We start from the raw sequence: 23,692 nt of genomic DNA, 5'->3' as shown, positions 1-23,692 counted from the left end.
TGAATTTTGACCCTAAGGGAATGCAATAGGATATGAAAACTTTTGATATATTAAAAAACTTTTAAAGCTACATTTATGAAAATTGGTATTTCACTTCTCAGTTTGATACAAAGAAATACTTTCAGGGGATTAAAGTTGCTATGGAAATATCTCCACAAGAATGCAAACGGCATGATTAACAAAAACTTTGGACTCCAGATACCAGAATTGCTTTTTGGTCAGAAGTACATTCAGAAAAGACCATGCTTATATGGCCTTAACTAGCATGAAAAGCTTACGCATTGCAATTTTTGAACAAAATAAAAATTCAATTAAACAAATACACAAAAAGAAATCTCTGCAAGCCATGCAGTCTGTGTGATTGAAGCAGTGGGTGCTAATCTAGTTTTTATATGGCAGGGGGAAGACAAAATATGGAAACACCAAAAACACGACACATTACTATGCCTAATATGGTGCAGGAAACCTGTTGATGTTGAGAACAGCTTCAAGCCATCTCAGAATAGATAAATACTGATCCTATACGATTCTCAAGGGAATTTATATCATTCTCCTTGAAAATAGTGGCATGTTCAGGTACCAATGATGAACATGGATAGTTATCGTGCACACTTCTCTCTACAGTAGACCACAAAGTCACTACAATATTGAGACCTTGTCATTGTTGCGGCCAGGGCAAATCTGACAATTCATTCTTGTACAAACAAAACCAGTCCTGGACAATGCGAGCAATGTGAATAGGGGTGTTTCATCTTCGAACACAGTATCTCCACTGGGGAACAAACATTGTACCATGGGATGGACGTGATCACCCACAATGGTCACATAATCCTTAGCAGTAATGTCACCTTGCAGAGCGAGCCCATCAAATATCGTAAGGTTGCCCAGATCGTCACCGAAAGCCTGCCGTGTTTATGGTTTCAGTGCCACGTTTTTGTGTTTTGGGTATTTGCGTCACTGATTAGGGGTTTTGAAATTCCAGCTCACCCTGCTTATGGAGCTTCTATCATGTAGTTTTGGTGCTGACAGAGTTCATTTGTGTGATATTCCTTTCTGCAGTGACATTTGCACCTGTCGTTCTCTCATTTTTTTATCACAATTCTCTTCAATGACCATTGTTGTTGTGACTTAATGGCTGATGTTCCGCTCACCCTGTGTGTGTTGTAAGTCTTAAGTATGGTTTCTCCTGAACCACCAATTGCGTCAAGTTACCTTGATTAAGAGGCACCCATCATACGAGTACCAACAATTTGCCTATATTTGAATTCACTTAGCTCCTACCTATGCTCTCACAACTGCACAGCAGCATACCGAGGACACTACACAGGTGTTATTCGTGGTCAAATAAAACAGAACAAACTGCAGGCTTAACTGACATCCACATTTATGTTCAAGCACATGTTTCCGAAGTGTTTCCTTATTTTTGTGTGACTGTCAGCAGTACTACATATTTTGCCTTCTGAACGTGATGGCTGATCTGTTATTTGCAGATACTAGCTGTTGCTGTGTAGTCACTGATGGCACAGTATCCCACAGATTTGGAGTGCTGTGGTGGGTGTCTCATTGTCTTCTGATCAGCTGAAAATATGATTAATGAAGCACGTATAATGGCGTCAGCCACTCATTGTTGTGTGGAAATGTAATATATGTGCCATCTGAAGGCGACGGGGGTGTTTTGCAAACAGTCGTGTCGTATATTAACTTGCTTGCAGAACTTTTGATTGTTCAAGACAAATAATTGATGGATACCCAATTCTTTTGATGTGGCCTGTCATAATTGGTTCAATATGCAATCACAGGTGCTGTAAGAAGTCAAGATACTTTAGTAGTAGCATTTGATGAATCAGCAAACAATGTTGAGTGAAGCTATTGGTAGGTTGCTGCTCAGTGGTATGACATTAGAGTGTGACAATCAAATTGTACCACAATACCATTTGAAACATGGCATTACGTTACTGTCGAAATCAGAATATGTTTTATATCCAGCAAAACTATCAGTTGTATAAATAAGGAGGGTCCTAGTTGCATACCATTATTGTTTGTAACTAGTGATTACAGGGGCTTGTAGGTGTAGGTGTAGGTGGTGTGTATTAACATGATGATAGTTAATTTCATTCAACATGATGTTAGTTAATTTCATTCCTGACAGAGTATATGGAATTTGATTCAAGTACAGAATAAAAAATTTTTCACACATGGATGCCAATAAGATCAAAATTGAATTCTAGTTGTAAAATGAGAGTTGGAAACTGTATCTGTGAGACTGATAAACAAGAAGTAGCAGTGGGTCATTGAATCTGACATGGGGGTCCCTTAATTCATCTCTCGTTTCAGTTCTCAATTAACTTACTGATAGCTATTCAGGTAAAATGGTAGTTATATTTCAGGAAAACATGGTGTTGGCTTGTCTGATATTCCAATGTCATTGATTTTGAACTGGACCCAGTTCTTCTCTTATTGTTACGGAACTTCAACACAATGTAAATTTATCATAAAGCAGGTGTTTTACAGAAGTGTAAAAACTACTAGCCATAAAAATAATGCATTTCCACTTCAAGACAGTTGTATGCCACATGAACATTTCTCACTCCGGTTATATGATCTTTTCAGTATCTTGAATAACACTTTGTGTGTCTACTTTGACTGAAAACATACGGTTTTTTCCTTTTTTCCCCGCAGGATAATATGGAGATTGCTACACTGACACCAGCAAATGGGAGTACTATTGCAGCCATTGTTCCCACACAGCACCAGCAACTTCATCCAGAATCAGTTTTACCAGCTAGTGGCCAAGTTACACCAGCTTTTGGTAAGTAATGCATTTAGTGTATGTCAGTGAGATGTATACCTACTTCCAAATCATACTCTGAAGCCCCCTAATAGTGTGTGGCAGCGGGTACTTTTCGTGCCACTAACTGAGACCTCCAGCCCTGTTCCATTTGCATATTTGCAGGAAGAAAGATTGTCTGTACGCCTCTGTATTCATTCTAATTTCTTGAATTTTCTCATTGTGGTCATTATGCAAGATGTATGTTGTGGTGGAGGGGGAGTAGTACATTGTCCAACTCTTCCCGGGAGGTACTCTCCCAAAATTTAAAAAGTAAATCATCTTCGTGATGGACATTTCTTATAACGTCTGCCAAGGGAGTTTGTTGAGGATTCCATAATCGTCTTGCGCTGGCTAAATGATCTCATGACGAAATGTGCCGCTCTGCGTTGGATCTTTTCTCTCTCTCTCTCTCTCTCTCTCTCTCTCTCTCTCTCTCTCTCTCTCTCTCCTGTCAGCCCTGCCTGGTGGGGATCCCAGGTAAATGAACAATACTCAAAAACCGGCCGGACATGAACTTCTTAAGCCACTACCTTTGTGGATGAGTTAAATTTCCTTAAGATTCTTACTATGAATCTGAATCTGGCATCTGCTTTTCCCGATATTTGTTTTGTGTGGTCATTCCACTTCAGGTCATTCCACGTCAGGTCATTCAGGATAGTTACTCCTACATATATTACAGTAGGTACTGTTTCCAAGTGGTTTGTCATAAATATTGTTGTTGTACAGTAGTTGATTTCTTTTCCTATGTATGCGCAATATGTTAAATTTATTTAGATTCAGGGTCAACTGCCAGAGCCTGACCATTCATCAATTCTCTGGAGGTCATTCTGCAATTATTACTATCTTCTGGCATTGCTTCTTTGTTACAGACAATGATATCATCTGCAAATAGTGTTAAAGAGCACCCTATGCTTTCTACTAGATCATTTATATATATTGTAAACAGTAAAGGTTCTATCACACTTCCTTGTACTACTCCGGAAATAACTTTTTCATCTGTCAATTTTGTTCCATTAAGAGCGACATGTTGAGTTCTGTCTGCAAGGAAGTCTTGAAGCTAGTCGCAAGTTTGCTCCAATACTTGAAAAGCTCATATTTTTTTCATTAAACAGCAGTGCAGGACAGTGTAAAAGGCATTCCTGGATTCAAGGAATACAGCCTCAACCTAAGCTCCATTGTCTATGGCGCTGTGGATCTCTTGGAGAAACAGAGAAAGTAGAGTTTTGCAGGATCTCTATCTGTGGAATCCATATTGATTTCTGTAGAGGTGGTTTTCATTCTCCAAAAACATCATAATTGTTGATCATAAAACCTGTCCCATAATTCTACAATGGGTTGATGTCAACAATATAGGTCTATGATTATGTGCATTTGTCCTTAAGCCCTTCTTAAAAATGGGAATGAGCTGCACTTTCCTCCAGTCGCTAAGTACCCTTCATTGCTCAGGTGCTCTACGATAAATTACTGCTAGAAGGGGAGCAAGTTCTTTCACGTAATCTTCATACACTACTGGCCATTAAAATTGCTACACCACGAAAATGACGTGCTACAGACGCGAAATTTAACTGACAGGAAGATGCTGTGATATGCAAATGATTAGCTTTAACAGAGCATTCACACAAAGTTGGCACCGGTGGCGACACCTACAACGTGCTGACATGAGGAAAGCTTCCAACCGATTTCTCACACACAAACAGCAGTTGACCGGAGTTGCATGGTGAAACGCTGTTGTGATGCCTCGTGTAAGGAGGAGAAATGCGTAACATCACGTTTCCGACTTTGATAAAGGTCGGATTGTAGCCTATCGCAATTGTGGTTTATCGTATGGCGACATTGCTGCTTGCGTTGGTCGAGATCCAGTGACTGTTAGCAGAATATGGAATCGGTGGGTTCAGGAGGGTAATACGGAACGCCGTGCTGGATCCCAACAGCCTCGTATCACTAGCAGTCGAGATGACAGGCATCTTATCCGCATGGCTGTAATGGATTGTGCAGCCACGTCTCAATTCCTGAGTCAACAGATGGGGACGTTTGCACGACAACAACCATCTGCACAAGCAGTTGGACGATGTTTACAGCAGCATGGACTATCAGCTCGGAGACCATGGCTGCGGGTACCCTTGACGCTGTGTCACAGACAGGAGCGCCTGCGATGGTGTACTCAACGACGAACCTGGGTGCACAAATGGCAAACGTCATTTTTTCGGGTGAATCCAGGTTCTGTTTACAGCGTCACGATGCTCACATCCATGTTTGGCGACATCACGGTGAACGCACATTGGAAGCATGTATTCGTCATCGCCATACTGGCGTATCACCCGGCTTGATGGTATGGGGTGCCATTGGTTAAACATCTTGGTCATCTCTTGTTCGCATTGACGGCACTTTGAACAGTGGACGTTACATTTCAGATGTGTTATGACCCGTGGCTCTACCCCTCATTCGATCCCTGCGAAACCCTACATTTCAGCCGGATAATGCATGACCACATGTTGCAGATCCTGTACGGGCCTTTCTGGATACAGAAAATGTTAGACTGCTGCCCTGGCCAGCACATTCTCCAGATATCTCACCAATTGAAAACGTCAGGTCAGTGGTGGTCGAGCAACTGGTTCGTCACAATACGCCAGTCACTACTCTTGATGAGCTGTGGTATCATGTTGAAGTTGCATGGGCAGCTGTACCTGTGCACGCCATCCAAGCTCTGTTTGACTCAATGCCCAGGTGTATCACGGCCGTTATTACGGCCAGAGGTGGTTGTTCTGGGTACTGATTTCTCAGGATCTACACACTCAAATTGTGTCAAAATGTAATCGCAGGTCAGTTGTAGTATAATATATTTGTCCAATGAATACCCGTTTATCATCTGCATTTCTTCTTCCAGTAGTGTAGAATCTTATAGGTATCTCATCTGGTCCTGACACCTTTCCACTACTAAGCAATTATAGTTTACCTATTCCAGAATTGGCTATCTCAACATCTGTCATCTCGAAATTCGTACAATGATTGAAAGGAGGGACTGTGTTATGATCTTCCACTGTGAAACAATTTTGGTAGACCTAATTCAGTATTTTGGCCATCTGTTTGTTATCTTCCATTTTGGTGCCATTATGGTTGCTGAGTGAATGAACAGATAATTTTGACCCAGTTCCTGATTTTCAAATGACCAAAACCTCTTAGGGCTTTTACTCAGATCGATTGGCAAAATTTTACTTTCAAAGTCATTGAACGCATCTCTTGTTGCTCTTCTCATGCTCATTTTTTATTTGTTCAGCTTTTGTTTGTCAGTTAGGTTTTTACTTCTCTTGAATTTGAGATGAAGTTTTGTTTACATAGCAGTTTTCTAACACAGCTCTTAAACCATGATGGGTATTTCCCATTCCTTAGTATCTTATTAGTAACATACTTGTCTAAGGCATATTGCCTGATGCCTTTGAATGTTTTCCATTTGTTTTCCACATCTTCATCCTCATCACTGAGTATTTGATGCTGACTGCTCAGAACTCTGAAATTTGTATTGTGTCACTCTTGCTAAGCAAAATATCTTCAATCAGTGCTCGACATTCTTTTAAGATCCACTGTCATAGGTGCTGTCACAGCCTTACAATGCCTGATCTTCCTCTACATTAACTGATTTGATAAGTTCAGGTCTGTCTGTTGTCGGTGTGTCTAAGACTTTACCCTCAAGAGTTGTTACTCTATCTGCCCAAAGTACTTTTTGGACTAGACATCCAGAACAATTTCACAAGAATCCCTCTCTCTGGCACCAGTTTTGATAGCATGACACTCTACCACTAGAGCCCCTGACCAAAGTGGTCTATAAAAGCATCCAATTACCATTTTAGACTGGTTTTTGATACTTAACTTCATGCAGATTAATTCAAATTGGAATTCGTGATAACCTCACTAGATTTTATTGAATTCTTTCCTGCAATAAACATTCCACCACCATTGGTCACTAACCTATCGTTATGATAAAAATTCTGACCTGAACTTAGCATTTCGATATCACAATGTCCAGTTTCAACCATCTTGCTGTTCCTAATACTATCTGTGCATTAAAACATCCAGTAAGTGAAACTAATTCTGTGAGCTTTCCTTGGATGCTCCTGCAGTTTACTAAAATTGTATTAATCTTTTCTATCTCTGATCTGTGACAACAAACATTCTATGAGGACACTGTGGCTAATTTATCATGCAAATAGTCTTTGATCCCAAGGGAGGCTTTCTCTAACCTAAAAAGCCCCATGTGCATGTCACATATACTCCACTACCCTAGTAGCTGCTTCCTGCGTGTAGTGCATGCCTGACTTATTAAGGGGAACCCTACAATTCTGCACCTGATAGTAGAGGTCAAGAAATTTGCATCAGATACAATCGCAGAGTTGTCTGAGCTTCCGGTTTAGAACGTCCACTCTGCTCCAAACCAGAGGAGCACAATCAACTCTGGGTAAGATGCTACAAATAAACAGCTTGGCCTGAACCCCATGTGCAATGTTTCTTGCCTTCAGCAAATCGGCCATTTGCTGAAAGGAGCTGAGGATGCCCTCAGAACGCAAATGGCAGGCATCATTGATGCCGACATATGCCACTATAGGCAGCCGGTTGCACAGAGGGCACTCGATAGCCACCACCAGGGCCTCCTTCATATCACTGACAAGATCCCCCAGCAAAGATACTGAGTGCACATAGGCATTCTTTCCTGCCTTGCCTGCTATTTCCCTGATGGGTTCCATCACTTGCCTAACACTGGAGCTCCCAATAACAAGCATACCCCTCCTTGCACATGTCCAGATTGAGTGGGAAAATCAGCCGCTGGTCCGACAGGAGGCATCCCGCGCTGGCTCAGAGTTATCAACAACACTGGGTAGCACCTCGTACCAATTGCTGAGGTGCGAGAGCCAGCCCCGCGACCTACTCCATCTTTTGCTTTCCGCCACTGGCACACAAACCCACAAATGTCTTCCACTCACTCTCGAGTGAGGATGGACTGGTCTGATGTTGCCTGGTCACCAGGGGATTCCAATGGCACCAAAGGTGTTGAGGTCACCAGGTCCCTGATGTCACCACAACTTTAAGCATTAGTGAGGAGCATGTTGACAGTAGCCAAAGCAGCTTCCAGCTGTTTATGAACAGCAACCAATTCTTCCTGTGTCTGCTTCCAACAGGTACAGACCCTAGCCATATCACAGTGTGTAAGAAATAGATCTAAGATCTCAAATGGTGCTATTCAGTTTGGAATGTACACAAAATATAATGCAAAGAATAAAGAAACACTAAAAACTGCTCTGCAGATTTGTCACTATATCCTGAGATGGCAAGCTCTTAACAGAAATAAATTTCTCTGCTGAAGTGGGTTTGTCTACAATTAACTGTTACTAGAAACTCTGCTTACTCAAAAGCTACTGCATAAGATAAGTATGCAAAATAGAATGCACTGATCTATACTATATGCCATTTACCACCATGAGATTTAAACTTAGTGGCATGACGAGGAGCTTCTGGTTGCTGGAAAATTACACTAGGAAGGAACCTTATGCAAAGATAGGCACCAAGTTTTATGCAAAAACAGAAACTTAGAGTTCTTTGCTAACCACTAGCCTACACAGAAACTAAACTAGATTACTGTCAGACAACTGTTGCTGTTGCTGCTGCTGCTGCTGTTACTCCTCCTGCTGCTGCTGCTGCCGCCGCCGCCGTTACCACTTCTGGTGTGTCTCTTCGGCTTGGCGTCTGCCCGTACACAGTGTGTATGTACTGTTCACATCTTTAAGAAAGAGAAAGTTCTTAACTACGGAGGGATTATGTAATTTACATTTGAATTCTCACTTTGTTACGTTACAAGCTTATTTTCCTCCAGCCTCAAGAAGTGGTGAGGTGAAAGATCTCACTATCTACTCACAACTGTGATTTGTTGACAGTAGGTGTCTCATAACAGATCAGTTACACAAAAGTAATATGGTGATATAAACTGATGGGATGTCCTCAGTCACAGCCCTTTTCTCTTATCATACTATCTGTTATTCAAAAAGCATGTTTTCATTCAGAATCATGCAAAATTAACCTCTTAGCATAACACCCCAAGTCATCTTGTTGTTATCATTTTTTATTTTGACAGAAACTTAAAACCCTGAATGTAACCAAGCAACTTATGAAGAGACCTCTAACCCTGATAGATAGGTGTTCGGCCACTAGAGAGCATCTGGTGCTACATGTGTAGCCTGACTGTCGTGTTTTAGTTGAAGTGGTTGCCGTTAGATATCATCTTTACTGTGTACAAGTGTGGATAAGCAACAAGAAAATGCACGCTTTCAGACCTGTGTTGTTGTTTAGGCAATGCTTTCAAAACAGGATTACTATAGTGATCTTGAGCTTTACACTGAATTTAGCAGCTGAGAAAGTGAAGAATGTGATGTTGTTTCATTATAGACTGAAAGTGATGGCAGTTAGTCAGTTGAATGGGAAATGCATGCCATGGTGTGAGATAAATACATCCGCTGTGGTTCAGCCATCTCCTCCAAGATTTATGTTTACGGATAACTGTTGTGAAATACATGGTCTACACAGTAACTAAAACGTGAATTCAAGTTTTGGGATATTTTAGTCAAAGTCCAGTGCACGAGTATACTCAGGATTTTATTATTGCTAATCTTCAAAATTTTGTAACTCATTATTTTGAGCTTTAAAAGCCCTCTTTTTATGTCTACATGTGATGTCATGCTATGGAACATCTTTCATTAATAAAAAATTATTTTTTGGTACAGGATCTGAGAGAGAGAAAAAAATCATTAAGGGTCAACTCGAACACCTCATGATTGCAACATGCTCACTTTAACTTTGTTCTCTTGCAGATACTCTTCTGGCTTGTTGTGAAATTTTGTGTGTGTGTGTGTGTGTGTGTGTGTGTGTGTGTGTGTGTGTGTGTGTGTGTGTGCGCGTGTTTTTGATCACTTTCATCTGCCTTTGTGGTATTTCTATCACCTGTGCAAAACACTTCTGGACTTAAAATGTATTGCCACAACTATAGCTTAGCAACATGTAATTGTTTTGTCCATATGACACGCCTTCACTGAAGGTAGATGCCGTGTTTCTTGACTTCCGCAAGGCGTTCGATACAGTTCCCCACAGTCGTTTAATGAACAAAGTAAGAGCATATGGACTATCAGACCAATTGTGTGATTGGATTGAAGAGTTCCTAGATAACAGAACGCAGCATGTCATTCTCAATGGAGAGAAGTCTTCCGAAGTAAGAGAGATTTCAGGTGTGCCGCAGGGGAGTGTCATAGGACCGTTGCTATTCACAATATACATAAATGACCTTGTGGATGACATCGGAAGTTCACTGAGGATTTTTGCAGATGATGCTGTGGTGTATCGAGAGGTTGTAACAATGGAAAATCGTACTGAAATGCAGGAGGATCTGCAGCGAATTGACGCATGGTGCAGGGAATGGCAATTGAATCTCAATGTAGACAAGTGTAATGTGCTGCAAATACATAGAAAGATAGATCCCTTATCATGTAGCTACAAAATAGCAGGTCAGCAACTGGAAGCAATTAATTCCATAATTTATCTGGGAGTACGCATTAGGAGTGATTTAAAATGGAATGATCATATAAAGTTGATCGCCGGTAAAGCAGATGCCAGATTGAGATTCATTGGAAGAATCCTAAGGAAATGCAATCCGAAAACAAAGGAAGTAGGTTATAGTACGCTTGTTCGCCCACTGCTTGAATAATGCTCGGCAGTTTGGGATCCGGACCAGGTAGGGTTGATAGAAGAGATAGAGAAGATCCAACGGAGAGCAGCGTGCTTCGTTACAGGATCATTTAGTAATCGCGAAAGTGTTACGGAGATGATAGATAAACTCCAGTGGAAGACTGGGAGAGACGCTCAGTAGCTTGGTACAGGCTTTTGTTAATGTTTCGAGAACATACCTTCACCGAAGAGTCAAGCAGTATATTGCTCCCTCCTACGTATATCTCGTGAAGAGACCATGAGGATAAAATCAGAGAGATTAGAGCCCACACAGAAGCGTACCGACAATCCTTCTTTCCACGAACAATACGAGACTGGAATAGAAGGGAGAACCGATAGAGGTACTCAGGGTACCCTCCGCCACACACCGTCGAGTGGCTTGCGGAGTATGAATGTAGATGTAGATGTAGATGTAGATGAAGTTGAGTACAGATTACTCATATGTAACAGGTTTGTTGCAACCAAGTATTTTTATTGTTCCAGGTCTTTCTCCCAACAGCAGTGCAGTTCCTTTAATCAAAGAAAAGACACCAGAACAAATGGTAAGCTACTGGTGAAAATTAATTTTCTTGCTTTTAGTGTCTCTTGAAAAATTACTTATAACCAATAACCTTTTTGATTACAGAAACTTGATCCTGAGAGTGTTGCACCAGAAACACAAATAATTCAATCAAAAGATGATCCACCTGAAGCAGCTAAACTGTTTGCATTTCTTCAGATACTCACAGCTTCATTTGGTTCATTTGCTCATGGAGGGAATGATGTTAGGTACAATAGTGAAATTTAAATGTTAATTGTAGATTAGTTCAGAAATAGCACGACAGACAAAAAAGATTAAATTTCACAGTTGACTAAATGTTTCCACAGAAAATCTGCCCATATCTAATATTACCTAATTTCACTCAAACAGCTGGATTTAGAGATCTGTCATACGGAGGTCTCCTTTCCTCTAGTATTGTACACTTATTTTAAACTTCTGGTAATGCAGTGTAATACAATAGTTTAAAGGGGACTGATTAATTGGAATAATATGTCAATTTTTACATTCTTCTTCAAATTATATGTGTCATTAGGCAAGCATGACTTATGAAATAATACTGTGCACCAACAACTTGGCCGAAGCATAGCGAAAACATTTTATCATCTTTAATAATAAAAAAACTTTCTTAAATGCAAGCATTCATCCATCTCGCAGGAGATGGGAAGTGAGCTGAAATGCAGTGGGTAGGTATGGCTCGTGGTTTTTGTAGTAGTTGTGAAAGTTCTACAGGAATGCTAAACAGAGGTGCGACAAGTCAATTCTAATCAAATCACATAAGATTGAAAACAAGCAACCCTTCAGTAGATATAACAACCCTCCTTTCAGTCCAAGACTAGTGTTTAACAATACAAGACCAGTGTTTAACAATACTAGGTACCTTTAAGTAAAGTATAAACTGACTGGCAAAATGTTGGAGAAGAATGAAAAGTTGACAACTTAAACATGCATGCTATTACAGGTGCAAATTTCAGATATCTTTAAAAGTTCTGGAATGAAATAAGAGAGATAATAGTCTCAACTGAACTGAAATAAAGGCAGAAAAATACATGAATAATAGAGAGAGAGAGAGAGAGAGAGAGAGAGAGAGACAGGGGGTGGGGAGGAGTGTCCATAGCATATATTACACCCGCCGTACAGTGTCTAATGGAGGATATGTGTTACATTTGAACCATGTTACACCATTCTTACTGCACCGTGGATTTGGCACATAGAATGAGAAAACAAACTATGTCAAGACTCCACATTCATCTGATATTCAGAAATACTGCAATACATATGACAGTGCGAAACAAAATAATAGTAGTAAGAATACCATACAGGCTGCTCATAAAAGTAATAGTAGTATTGTAGTAAATTCTCATTAGGCAGTATGTACATTCTCTCTCTTTGGCAATGATCCTACAAGCAAACAATAAAACTAGAAAAACAGTATTCTAATGAAATCAGTGACCCTTATACCAATTGTATAAGGTGTAGATTCATAGCTTATTTTAAAAAAGAGACTATAACAAGTTACAGTCAGTGGTAGGTAATTGTTGATGTAGTTTCCAGATGTAGTATGGATGTCACATGCCTTATTTAATATACAATGTGAACCAAAATTTGTGCTCTCTGTTGCCACAGTGCATGTCCATCCTTATGCTAGCAGTACAAAAAGATCTGTAACAAACTTTCATCTTATGCATGCTTTTGGTATAAAATGGACATAACAGAAAGGCAAACTGTAAGTCTATTTATGATCAATACAATATCTTGATTTAGTACTGGGTAGTCGTGCTCGCCAGTTAGTGATTTGGACAGTTTTGCATTAGAATACGTGAGTAAAGTTGTATTCTAGGTCAAGATGTAATTCTTTTATAATTTTGTTGTGCCCAATAATGCTTTGATGTACACTTTTCTCAAACAATACATATCATACAACTAAATTTTTATTAATGAATTGGCAGTTTGACATGTTGAAAATATTCATGAAGACCAGTAACAAGTTAAAGATAAATTACCTGTCATAGTGGAGTAGTAACTACAAAACTTATCAGTGTGGAGGCGTTTAAACATATGTCCTACAGTCAGTAAAAACAGCCTGCTGTAATATTTTAAATACGTTATCAGTGGTAGCATGTCTTCAGGAAACATACATGGCATTCAGAGCAGAGGCTCAAAGTAACCTGCCCGTATCTCCTAAAATTTAGTGACTCGCTGGACCATGCTTCTCTGAACTCTTTGCAGCATAGCTGCATCCACAGTTACAAGAGTAGCATGGTTGCCTCCTACTAGTGCCTCCAGTTTGATGTGCAAAATAGAACAAATGTGCTGCTTCAAGTATACCCACAGGAGGAAATCTCAGGGATTAAGACAAAGCAAATGCAGAGGTCTAAAATTGAACGTCCACAATTGATTAATATTCCAGGAAAGGCTCTGCTGATGTACTATTGTACATTTCTATAAAAATGTGCAGCTGCTTCATCATGCTGGAACCACAGCCACTGCCAAACATGAAGTGAAGTATCTTCTAACATATCAGGAAAATTGTTTGTGAGGAATGCGTAACAGCTTTGATCAGATAGCTGGTCTGGCAACAGTTGGGTGGAATAGCACTACGCAAAATTTTAAAGGCAATATACTGATTAAGAAACTAGATACTGTATCCCACATTCTAAAATTAAAAGTAAAACTTCACTTATCCAGTACACTTCCAAGTGGAGTGGTGCCACGCACTAACTGTCTAATGTGCCACTGAATGAAGTGCCCATGTGTAACAAGTACAGAAACAGAATTTGCATTATTTCTCACTTAGCTGTTCGTGGAACTTTGCTGACAGCATCTGAAAGTTACCTTCCCTGACGAGGTTCCTGTTATTCACAGTGGTGTTTATTGATACATCATCTGCTGTTTGTCATGGATGAGAATGTTGACTCTTAGTGTGAATCTATGTTGACTGATTTTATTATAGTTTGTTTCCTCATCCATCAGAGTCTCTCTCCTCCAGTAGTCATCACACATTTTTGGCATGGCACCACACAACCTTTAAATTTTTCTATCATAAGAGTAAAAGCTATTGACAAAGCAGGAATAACAAAATGACCATGTGGTCTAGTTAATGATTAGTGTTTTTGGCTAGTAATGCCGAGATCCTGTTTTTTTCCCATGCAACCACTTCAGTTTTTTATCTGTTTGAAAAGTCTAGAAGGTGATCCACTCATCATTGAGGTCAACTGAAAAGCTAATTAAAAATAAGGGCAGCGAAATCAATGTGCATGTCAAATAGTGTTACGTCGAAAGGGTTGCATGAGCCCAGATGACACATAATGTATATTTATTAGCAGCAAAAACATCAGCCATTATATGTTTTGGTTAAACAGAGAGATGCTTTATGTATTACAACTACTGATCTTTTTGGTTGCAAGATTCTGGACCAGTTATATAGGACATAGGTGTAGATGGTGTAGCAGCATAGACAGGGAACTGTTTTCTTGCAGAACTTTGCCAGTGGAATAAAAAGAAGAGGTTGGTGCCTCTTAATTAATGCCAGGAGTTCGGCTTTCCTTGTCTATATTTTTGACTCTCTCTCTCTCTCTCTCTCTCTCTCTCTCTCTCTCTCTCTCTCTCTCTCTTTTTCTTTCTTTCCATATCTGTATGATAGTCCAAAGTTCTCCTGTTGTAGTCATAGAGGAGAGATGACCATGAAATGAAATTCTGCATTCAGAACAATGTTTGACAATACTTGTTGGACACTACTACTTTGCAGTGGGTGTGAAAAGTAACTGGCAACATGAGTCATTATGCTTCATTTTTCATAAAAAAAAATCTAATTTACTATGGTCTTTTTGGAAGTATGTTCTTTTGCCCACGTATGATGACATTTTCATTCGTACACCTTTTACAATCAGATATCGTAGATTGAACAGTTTTTCTCAGAGTTTCCCTGCTAGCATGAAAGTCCAGATCTGTAAAGTTTTGACAAAGGTGGTTTCCTTTCTGTAATTCATAATATTGCAGAAATTGTGTGCTAAAATATTTGATGCTCCATTAGATGTTGTGTCTCTCTTGCAATAAATTGCACACTGTTCACTTTACTTCAACTTGTCAATATGTTGAACTTTTTGTTCTCGTTGTCACTGAAATTAACATTAGCAGCAGGCTGTAATGACATATATATTGCATAATATTGCAGAAATTGTGTGCTAAAATATTTGATGCTCCATTAGATGTTGTGTCTCTCTTGCAATAAATTGCACACTGTTCACTTTACTTCAACTTGTCAATATGTTGAACTTTCTGTTCTCGTTGTCACTGAAATTAACATTAGCAGCAGGCTGTAATGACATCCCATGAGAGTATTTTTCACAATCATTTTTTGTGATAATTTTTCACAGTTACATTGTGAGGTAACAATGCTTGCTACATTGAATTGGAACATGATTATGCCTAGTCATATGACCAAGGTGCTTCTCACTAAGCCCAGTTTACAAGTTCACTTCATCGAGTAGTAATTATCTGTGAAGCAGATTGCTACCTTACTGGACTTACTAAAGAAATACAATGGACAGGAATATGGTAGACAGGATAGTTAGTACTAATTGATAGAAACAATGATAGGAGGTTATAATGGCAACTGGGTCTAAATGTAGTTGCTGAAATAATGCAAAATTATACATGTGGACGAAGTGACTGTGTGAACAGCACAGAGAAATTGATTTCTTATTTCTATGTAGCTATTAAATAATTACATTTATTTTGTTTAAAATCTGCTGTAATTATGGGATCCTTGTTAAGAAGCAAGATAGTGTACCTCATAGTCTAAAATTAGAAAATAAAATTACACTTGAGCTGAAATCTAGAGTGTGAGAATTGTGCAGCACAGCCACGCAGAGTTGAATTAAGATACTTGTTAAGTGTTTGATAACAAAATTGCCAAACTGCCTTCCTTTGATAGTCATTTTCTACAGAAAATATACATGGGATGAAATTTTGCTAGATGTTTGTGGTCTATTAGCTTGCGAGGAACCGTGCAGTGGCATCAGAGCGCATGAATTTTGATTCTCCCTACATATCTTTCAATATTCCATTTCTGAAGATTCTTATTAAAGATGGAATATGGAGATGAGTTAGGGAAGAAAGATCATTACATTCCATTATTGACAAGTAGCTGTTACTTTTCACTGTGCAGCTTTTGCAATAGTTATGTTAAGAATTTGACAAATTAAAGTTACAAAATGCTGACATAATTATAACCATGCTCTTTATACCATATGTCTGAACTAAGCAGAATTTTTATTACAGTAATGCTATTGGGCCTTTAATCGCCCTGTGGCTGATCTTCAAGGAGGGATCAGTGGCCCAAGAATCTGAGACACCTCTTTTCATCTTGTTTTATGGTGGACTGGGTATCTCAGTTGGTCTGTGGTTGTGGGGGCGCCGTGTCATTCAGACAATCGGTGAAGATCTGACAAAAATAACTGCCTCAACGTAAGTGCTATTACTAGACTATTCTTCACAAGTGCTTGTAATGATTTCGTATTATTTCAGTCATTTTTATATCTATTCTGAATATATATGTAGTAAAATACCTTTTAGTGGCTTCTATTTAATGGAGGTATTGTTTGTGTTACATTATGGTGAAGTAAAATGGCTGGCCAATGATTACCTTCAAGAGCCAAAATTCTTAGCTTTCGAATGTGTGTGTGTTCCTTCCTCAGAGAGGAAAGGAGAATTAGTATGGAAGGGTTGGTAAAGGAGAAGACACTGTCTCTTGAGAGGGTAGCAGATGTTGAGAATAAGAGAAGACAAAAACTGACTTCCCATGCAACTGCTGTGGCAGAAATGACATGCTGAAATTGATGGCCACCAAATTTAGGTGTCGCATCCTCTCACCTGAAAGCAAATATTGTACCTGTTAATAAACAAATACAGGTACACCGGATTTACTCCAAGCATACCCTGTACACAAGCAGATATTAATTTCAAAATGTTGTTCTTAATGTGAATAAAAAGTCATTAGCTGGCTACAAAGCAGTAGTTCTCCTTGTGATACTAATTTGACCATGTCAGAGTTTTAAAATCTTGTGACAACTGGACATGATGACCTTGAGCAATCTTTCAGTGGCTCAGGGAATTTAGTGATGGACTTAAATATACAGTAGTGGCTCATCTGCAAATATAAACTTTAGTAAATCACTCCAAATTAAATGTCTAATTTCTGTCTACTCATTATAATAAATTTAGAAAATGATCTACAGTAACATGCTTCTCACAGTATAATTACTTCTCAATTTTGCTGTTGTAAAACATTCTCTACACAGAAAGCCATTTATTGTCTTGCAAATGAAATTCTGCCAGATCAAAATAATGAAAACAACCCATTGGTATATTCTGTGATGTTACCAAAATATTTATTTTCTGTGGATAGTAAAAGAGAGAGAGAGAGAGAGAGAGAGAGAGAGAGAGAGAGAGAGAGAGAAATTGTGTTTTGTTTAATAACAATTTATATCTAGATTCAGTGTATTCATCTTTCTATGTAGAGATGTTTGAGTTCTTTTTAATACATTTGCAGGGGATTTTCAATTGAGATTGGTGCAGCCTTTACGGTACTCTTGGCATCAAAGATAGGTCTTCCCATTAGTACAACACATTGTAAAGTGGGTTCAGTTGTATTTGTTGGCTGGTTTAGTTCAGACAAAAGTGGTGTGGACTGGAAACTTTTTAGGTATGTATGTACTTATTGTCAGTATTTAGTTGTTACTATAATACACTTCTATCATTCCATAAACATTTCATAAAGGTTTCCAATGTCTGAAGTTGTTCTTTGTTTTGCAGGAATATCATTTATGCGTGGGTTTTCACAGTGCCAGTTGCAGCAGGCCTCAGTGCTGCATTCATGTGGATACTACAGCAAGTTGCACTGTGATGCTGAGAACAACAAACAGTACAAATACCATACTTATGCCAGTACTTAAAATTAAATGTTTAGAACTAACTGTTAGGAGAAAGAAGGGGAGAAATGATGTGAACCCTAGTGTAAAGCTGTTGCCAAACTGCCAGCTGGTGTCAATGTTAATAAAGTAATATTTGTGCCCATTGTAATGTGAAACAGGTGAAACTGATCACTGAGAGCTGTTATGTCTCAAATAAATTATTACTATTTCATTTGCTTTAAATTAAAGTGCACAGATATAATGAAGGAAATTCTGTAATTTTCCAATCATTTCAGTAATTGTCTACTGAAAGTATATGTATGGAAGAGAGATTTAGTTTGAGATTGTATTCTGAATGATAGTGCTATGTCTCTGTGTTGACTAACTGCCAAGAAACAATGATGGTGTGGATTCGGGGGAGGATTGAAGGTGGAAGGGAGACCTGCTTGTGAAATGTTTGTCATTTGTTGAAGTTTTCTTTATCTTTTGTCAATGAGATGTTCAGTTTCAGCTATAAGAGAAATACATTGAGATAGGCCAGATGTTAAACGGTGCTACATGTTTTTACCATACTGTACTGGTTTAAAGGGAGGCAGAAAAAGCTAAGCTGTGATTAAATAGTATAACTGATAATAGTATTTGATTTCTAAAACGTGTATAGTTTATATGTGTGTGTTGTTATCCAGAGTAATTTAGAGATTGCACAGAAGAAAATTTTCAATGTATAGCAATATTACAAATTTTTACAGTTACTGATAGTGAAAAATGCCATTTTCAGTCTGATTTTAGAGCTATAGATTGTATGTTTCTTAAGAGAAAATGGAGAACTAGCTGGTCCATGATTTTAAAAAATAAAAACTTTGTGTGTTTGAAAAGATGAGCTAGCTTATTGAAAGGAATTTTTTGCTGAAATTTTTAGGAATACCCCGTAATAGCTTCTGGGACTAAAGGGTAGCACTAGTTAGGTTGCTGAATTGATTGGTAGTATTAATTTACCTTTGTGTGTGCAAGTGTAGTGCATCTTTCTTTAAACAGCAGTGTAAGTTCATTGATGGATGTATTCTGACTAGTCATACTTCCCAGCCACCATTTCATTGACACATAAAATAAATTGAATCCAACTGTGGGTACACTTGGCAGAAAAATGAGCCGAGTTGCTTTCTCCAGGTAAATGTCCTGATGTAACATGTTCTATATATATGTAGCAGAAGCAGAACCTTATTTCCTTCAGCTTCTGCATGATAAATTATGATCCATAATGTTTTAATGGTTATTTTGACATAATGCAGCTTTGCTAGTGTTACAATGGCAGTTGAAAGTCACCACCTTGTGTTTACTCTGTCTTAATAGTAGAAAAAAAAATTAATTGCTCAGTTCATATAAATGACAGCTAAACATTTTATGGTGTCTGACCATGTGGACAATGTCTGCAGTGTGTTGTGAGTGAATATCTCATTGCAAACATTTTCATATGAGTGAATGTGACGTTAAAGATGCTGAGAGCTCTCCTTTACAGAATAGTACCCAAATCTCACTGATTTCCTTGTTATCTCCTGTTCCCAATTCATATTGTTCATCATAAGATTTATTTTTCCAATAGCAAGTAATGTCAAATACCATCTGAAGTTGATAAACCTTAATGTATGTATGTTCCTGATTCCTCAAAAGTTATACATAATGGCAGGCAACAAGACATAAGCACTGCATCATTGATGTATGTGAAAAATTGTGAATTACATTATTTGTACTATAAAACACAAACATGTTAACTTTTCTTTCTGCACAATATCCTAGTCAATTATTTTAATAACTTGTAAATGGTATTCACTTTGTGAGGGGTGCTCATTGCGTGACACTTGTCGTCTCTGCAGTGTGAAAAAATGTATCTATAAATTCCCCAGTGAGACCTAGGAAATACTTTTATTTGTACCAGAAACATCTGTTTTAGTGTGGAAACAATTTAGCTGTGAAACTCACTAAAATCTAGCTTGAAGAAGTCCTTTCAACATGTGAACATAAAGATTGCACAGCCAGTCTCTCTACACAAAGCATAAAATGAGGGAGAGTGATAAAGCAGATTGCTTACAGGTACACTTCTACAGTCCTAGTGCACTTCTACATTCCTAGTACACACTGCAATTCCCACATGACAGTACTGTAGCACACCGCCAGAGAAGCCAAAACAATATGGTACATCTCACTGATAATGGATAATCTTGTCCTATCATTTGAAGGGGAACTAAGTCAGAGTGGCTAGGTGGCACAGATGCTTCCAATATAGCCAAATGAGTCTGAATGATGAACAACAAAGTGTAGGACCATCCCTCTGTGAAGAACTGGGAATTGAAAGAGAAGTGGAGGCTCTGGTGCTCGAAAACCAGCATGTCACGATAGAGGTGATAGTGGCAAATGTGAAGAGCAAAGAGCATTCACCTATCAGTTTTCAACATCTCGCTCAGATGACACCCCCCCCCCCCCCCCCCCCCCCACTTTGACGGCACGGTATTAACAGATGGTGCTTGAATGTACTAACTATCACAGGAGCGTACTCCTGAAAACTCCTGACATGGTTATGGGAGACTGTCAAGCTGAAGCGTTATGGGAAGCTGTCCAAGGAGGTGTCTCCCCCTTCTCCCAAATTCTTCTGATATGGAACCCAGTAACTTCCTTAGGATGAAGAAATCATTCCATAGCAAGCATTAACAGAATGCTTGAGGAGGTGATTTTTGAGTTAGAACCGTAACTCTGGAACTTTTCTGAGACACATAACCTACATGGAGAAGCATCAGCAACTGTGCATCCCAGTCCCATAATAATCTTTTTCCATCATGGATTCATACTGCTTATTTAATTATGATTCCAACAGGAATATTTTTACTTGGGCGAGGCACATTACTATCCTGAGGCCGAGTTTACAAAACCACAGAGAGATGCTCTGAGCCCCATTCAGTTGCAGATCTTAGAATGTATCACTTCATTGCTGGTGGTAGTTTGAGAGTTGCCGCAATTTTATTGTAGGTGAACTAATTTCCATCGCCTTGGAAGCAGCTTTGTGCCGAGTTAATCGGTTTTAGTTAGGATGTGTCATGATAGAATGCTCATGACCACTTAGTTGTTTTTATTATGTAATTACACTGTTTGCGCACTGCAAGCAGCAGGTACTATGATCGCACCAATGATGATGTGGTATATCGCACTGCCCCTGTATTTGTATTTGTATGCATAACTTGTCATGGCTAAGAACTTTCTTTCTCATTATTTAACAAAGAGCTCACCTCAAATCTCCAAATACAGTAGAAGTCCGATATAACCTGAAATTGGGGGGGGGGGGGGGGGGTTAAGTTGTACTCTAGCAGTGTAGTGTACCTGCGATGAGCCAGGCAATGACAAATTATCCATGGAAAGTTAGAACACATAATGCAATGTTATACATACTGTACTGTACCATATTTAAAATCAAAGAACATTAGAAGTAAAAAAATTAAGGAACTTGCCAAATAGTGTACAGCAATAATACAAACCTCACTTAAATGTCATCCAAACAATAAAACAAGTTTCTATTTGGTATATAAAGTATGCTATCAAATATTACAACACTGCTTACAAGCTAAGTACATCATTATTGCACTACTTTAAAGAAGTCGGTCAGCTTCTTTGGCAGGGCATTTCACACAGTTCCTTTAGTGTGTATTGTTTTATACTCATCAGGTGCAACAACTCAATTTGGTGTGGTTCACTTTGTTACTCTGAGAACATTTATATTTTCTTTTCCATTAGCATCATTATCTTCTTCTTCTTCTTCTTCTTCTTCTTCTTCATCATTCTAATCATCCTAAACGGCTTCTTTACTCTCATTTTAACAGAATCAGTAATATCCTTGTCATCTGTGATCTCCAAAATTGATTCTTTGTTGTTGACTACCCAGTGTTCAATTCTTCAGTATCAATACTGCACTGTAGAGCATGACATGTGAATTGGATGTTACTGTTGTTGAAATCTGTCAGTACAGCATTCATCTGTTGCATTTTCTTCAGTGCAACCTATGTTCCAGCAATTGCTAATAGTGGTCAGGCCAATGCTTTGCCGCACCAGGCAAGGTTTACAGACTTCAAGAATATTTCCATTTCCTCATCTGAATTTACTATTGAAGTAAACTGATGATGATGATGGCGGCGGCATGATCAAGCAGCTGTCATGGTTTTTTTTTGCCAAAAACAAAGTTTTTATCTTTCCTTCTTTTAATTGCAACATATCAGCAGTGGATGAGCTGAACTGTGATAAAGAATTAATAGAGCTTCTTCTCTCATCTTAAGTGACTGTAAGTGTTTTATCATGAAAGGTCAAACTCTTCATGAAACCAATTCGTGGAAATGTCACAAATCATCCAAGCATTCTTTGAATGCCTGTAAGTGAACTGTAATGGTGACATGTTTACATGCTTGAAATGTCTTGGGCTATTACTTTTACGCACACAGAGAGGCTTCAGCTTATAGTTGCCCAATTTATTTTTGGTGAAAAGAAGTGTTATTCTGTCTTTATCCATTTTCAAACCTGTCTCCCCCCCCCCCCCCCCCCCCCCCCCCCGCCTTTATCATGAGCTCTCATTGGAAGCAACTGATAATAAAGAGCCATTTCATCACAATTATACGTTTGATAATGATTTAAATTTTCATCTACCATTACTTTGTGTAGCATTTTGGGAAATTATGAAGCAGATTCACTGTCAAGACCTTGCTTCTCCTTCAACAGTCATTTGGCAAATTTGATGATCACACACCCACCTTGAAAACCAGGAGCTATAAAATCTTTGTTGCCATGTAAATCAAAGTGAAATTTTTCAGCTTGGGCTTTAATAATTGGCTCAGAAAGTAGCACACCTTCACTTTGCTTCATTAAAAACCACTTATAAAGACAGTTGTCAAGTTCACTGTCATTTTGTAGTGTAGTGCTATTTCTGTCTATTCCCAAATCACTTTCAGCTATGTTTGTTCTCTTCTTTCACCTATCTCGTGATTGTTCCTTGGGCACATCACATTCTCATGATAAACTTGCATTAGTTTCACAATTCTTCACACAATTAATAATTTTTAGTTTATCACTCACAGAATACACTTTCTGTCTGTGTGACATTGTGACAAGCACACACAAATCTAGACAATGAATGAATAATTTATGATCCAGTGATTATTGTGATCATTTCAAATATTGTCAAGCATTGTTGGATAGTTAGGATAGTAACAGTGTTAACTGTGAGATATATATTCAAAGCTTCTGTCCAGCAACAATCCTGATAGGTTAAGACAAACCACAGGTTGAGTTTAATTAAGTCCATCTGTTTTGATTATTGTTTGAAGAGTTTGAAGGTTGCAACAGTAAATTGCATGCTGCAAAGGCAACATGAGACTGTAATAAAATTTTTTCAAGTTTATAAAATATACTGAGATTGCAAAAACCATTTATAAATATTTTATTTTGGGGGACTTACTTTATACGGCATTACATCTGAATCAGCAGTATATCATACTGCAGTGTATTAGGCTTTTGCTGTATACTATTTATTCTCTTAGGGACTGGATGAGTTATCATTCTTTCTTAAAGTTTTTCCACATATTTTTCTTGTCCTACATAAAGATGGCTCTGTGACAAGAAATC

The 23,692-nt window shown here is 38.5% G+C and overlaps 1 protein-coding gene across 3 annotated transcripts in view; it reads left to right on the top strand.

The window, feature by feature from the left end:
* The window catches only part of LOC126236985 (sodium-dependent phosphate transporter 1), a 302,978-nt gene extending 284,690 nt beyond the window's left edge, over window positions 1-18,288 (top strand). For all 3 annotated transcript variants that reach the window (XM_049946708.1, XM_049946709.1, XM_049946706.1), the window contains 6 exons: window positions 2,680-2,809; window positions 11,072-11,130; window positions 11,214-11,356; window positions 16,410-16,595; window positions 17,680-17,832; window positions 17,943-18,288. In XM_049946708.1, coding sequence (XP_049802665.1) covers window positions 2,680-2,809; window positions 11,072-11,130; window positions 11,214-11,356; window positions 16,410-16,595; window positions 17,680-17,832; window positions 17,943-18,033 — 762 coding nt within the window. In that variant the 3' untranslated portion in view covers window positions 18,034-18,288. The remainder of the gene's footprint in view (window positions 1-2,679; window positions 2,810-11,071; window positions 11,131-11,213; window positions 11,357-16,409; window positions 16,596-17,679; window positions 17,833-17,942) is intronic.
* The last annotated feature ends 5,404 nt before the right edge of the window (window positions 18,289-23,692 follow it).

Source organism: Schistocerca nitens, chromosome 2, assembly GCF_023898315.1.
Source record: "Schistocerca nitens isolate TAMUIC-IGC-003100 chromosome 2, iqSchNite1.1, whole genome shotgun sequence".
In the NCBI taxonomy this organism is placed as follows: Eukaryota; Metazoa; Arthropoda; class Insecta; order Orthoptera; family Acrididae; genus Schistocerca; species Schistocerca nitens.
This window is presented reverse-complemented; position numbering and strand designations above follow the sequence as displayed.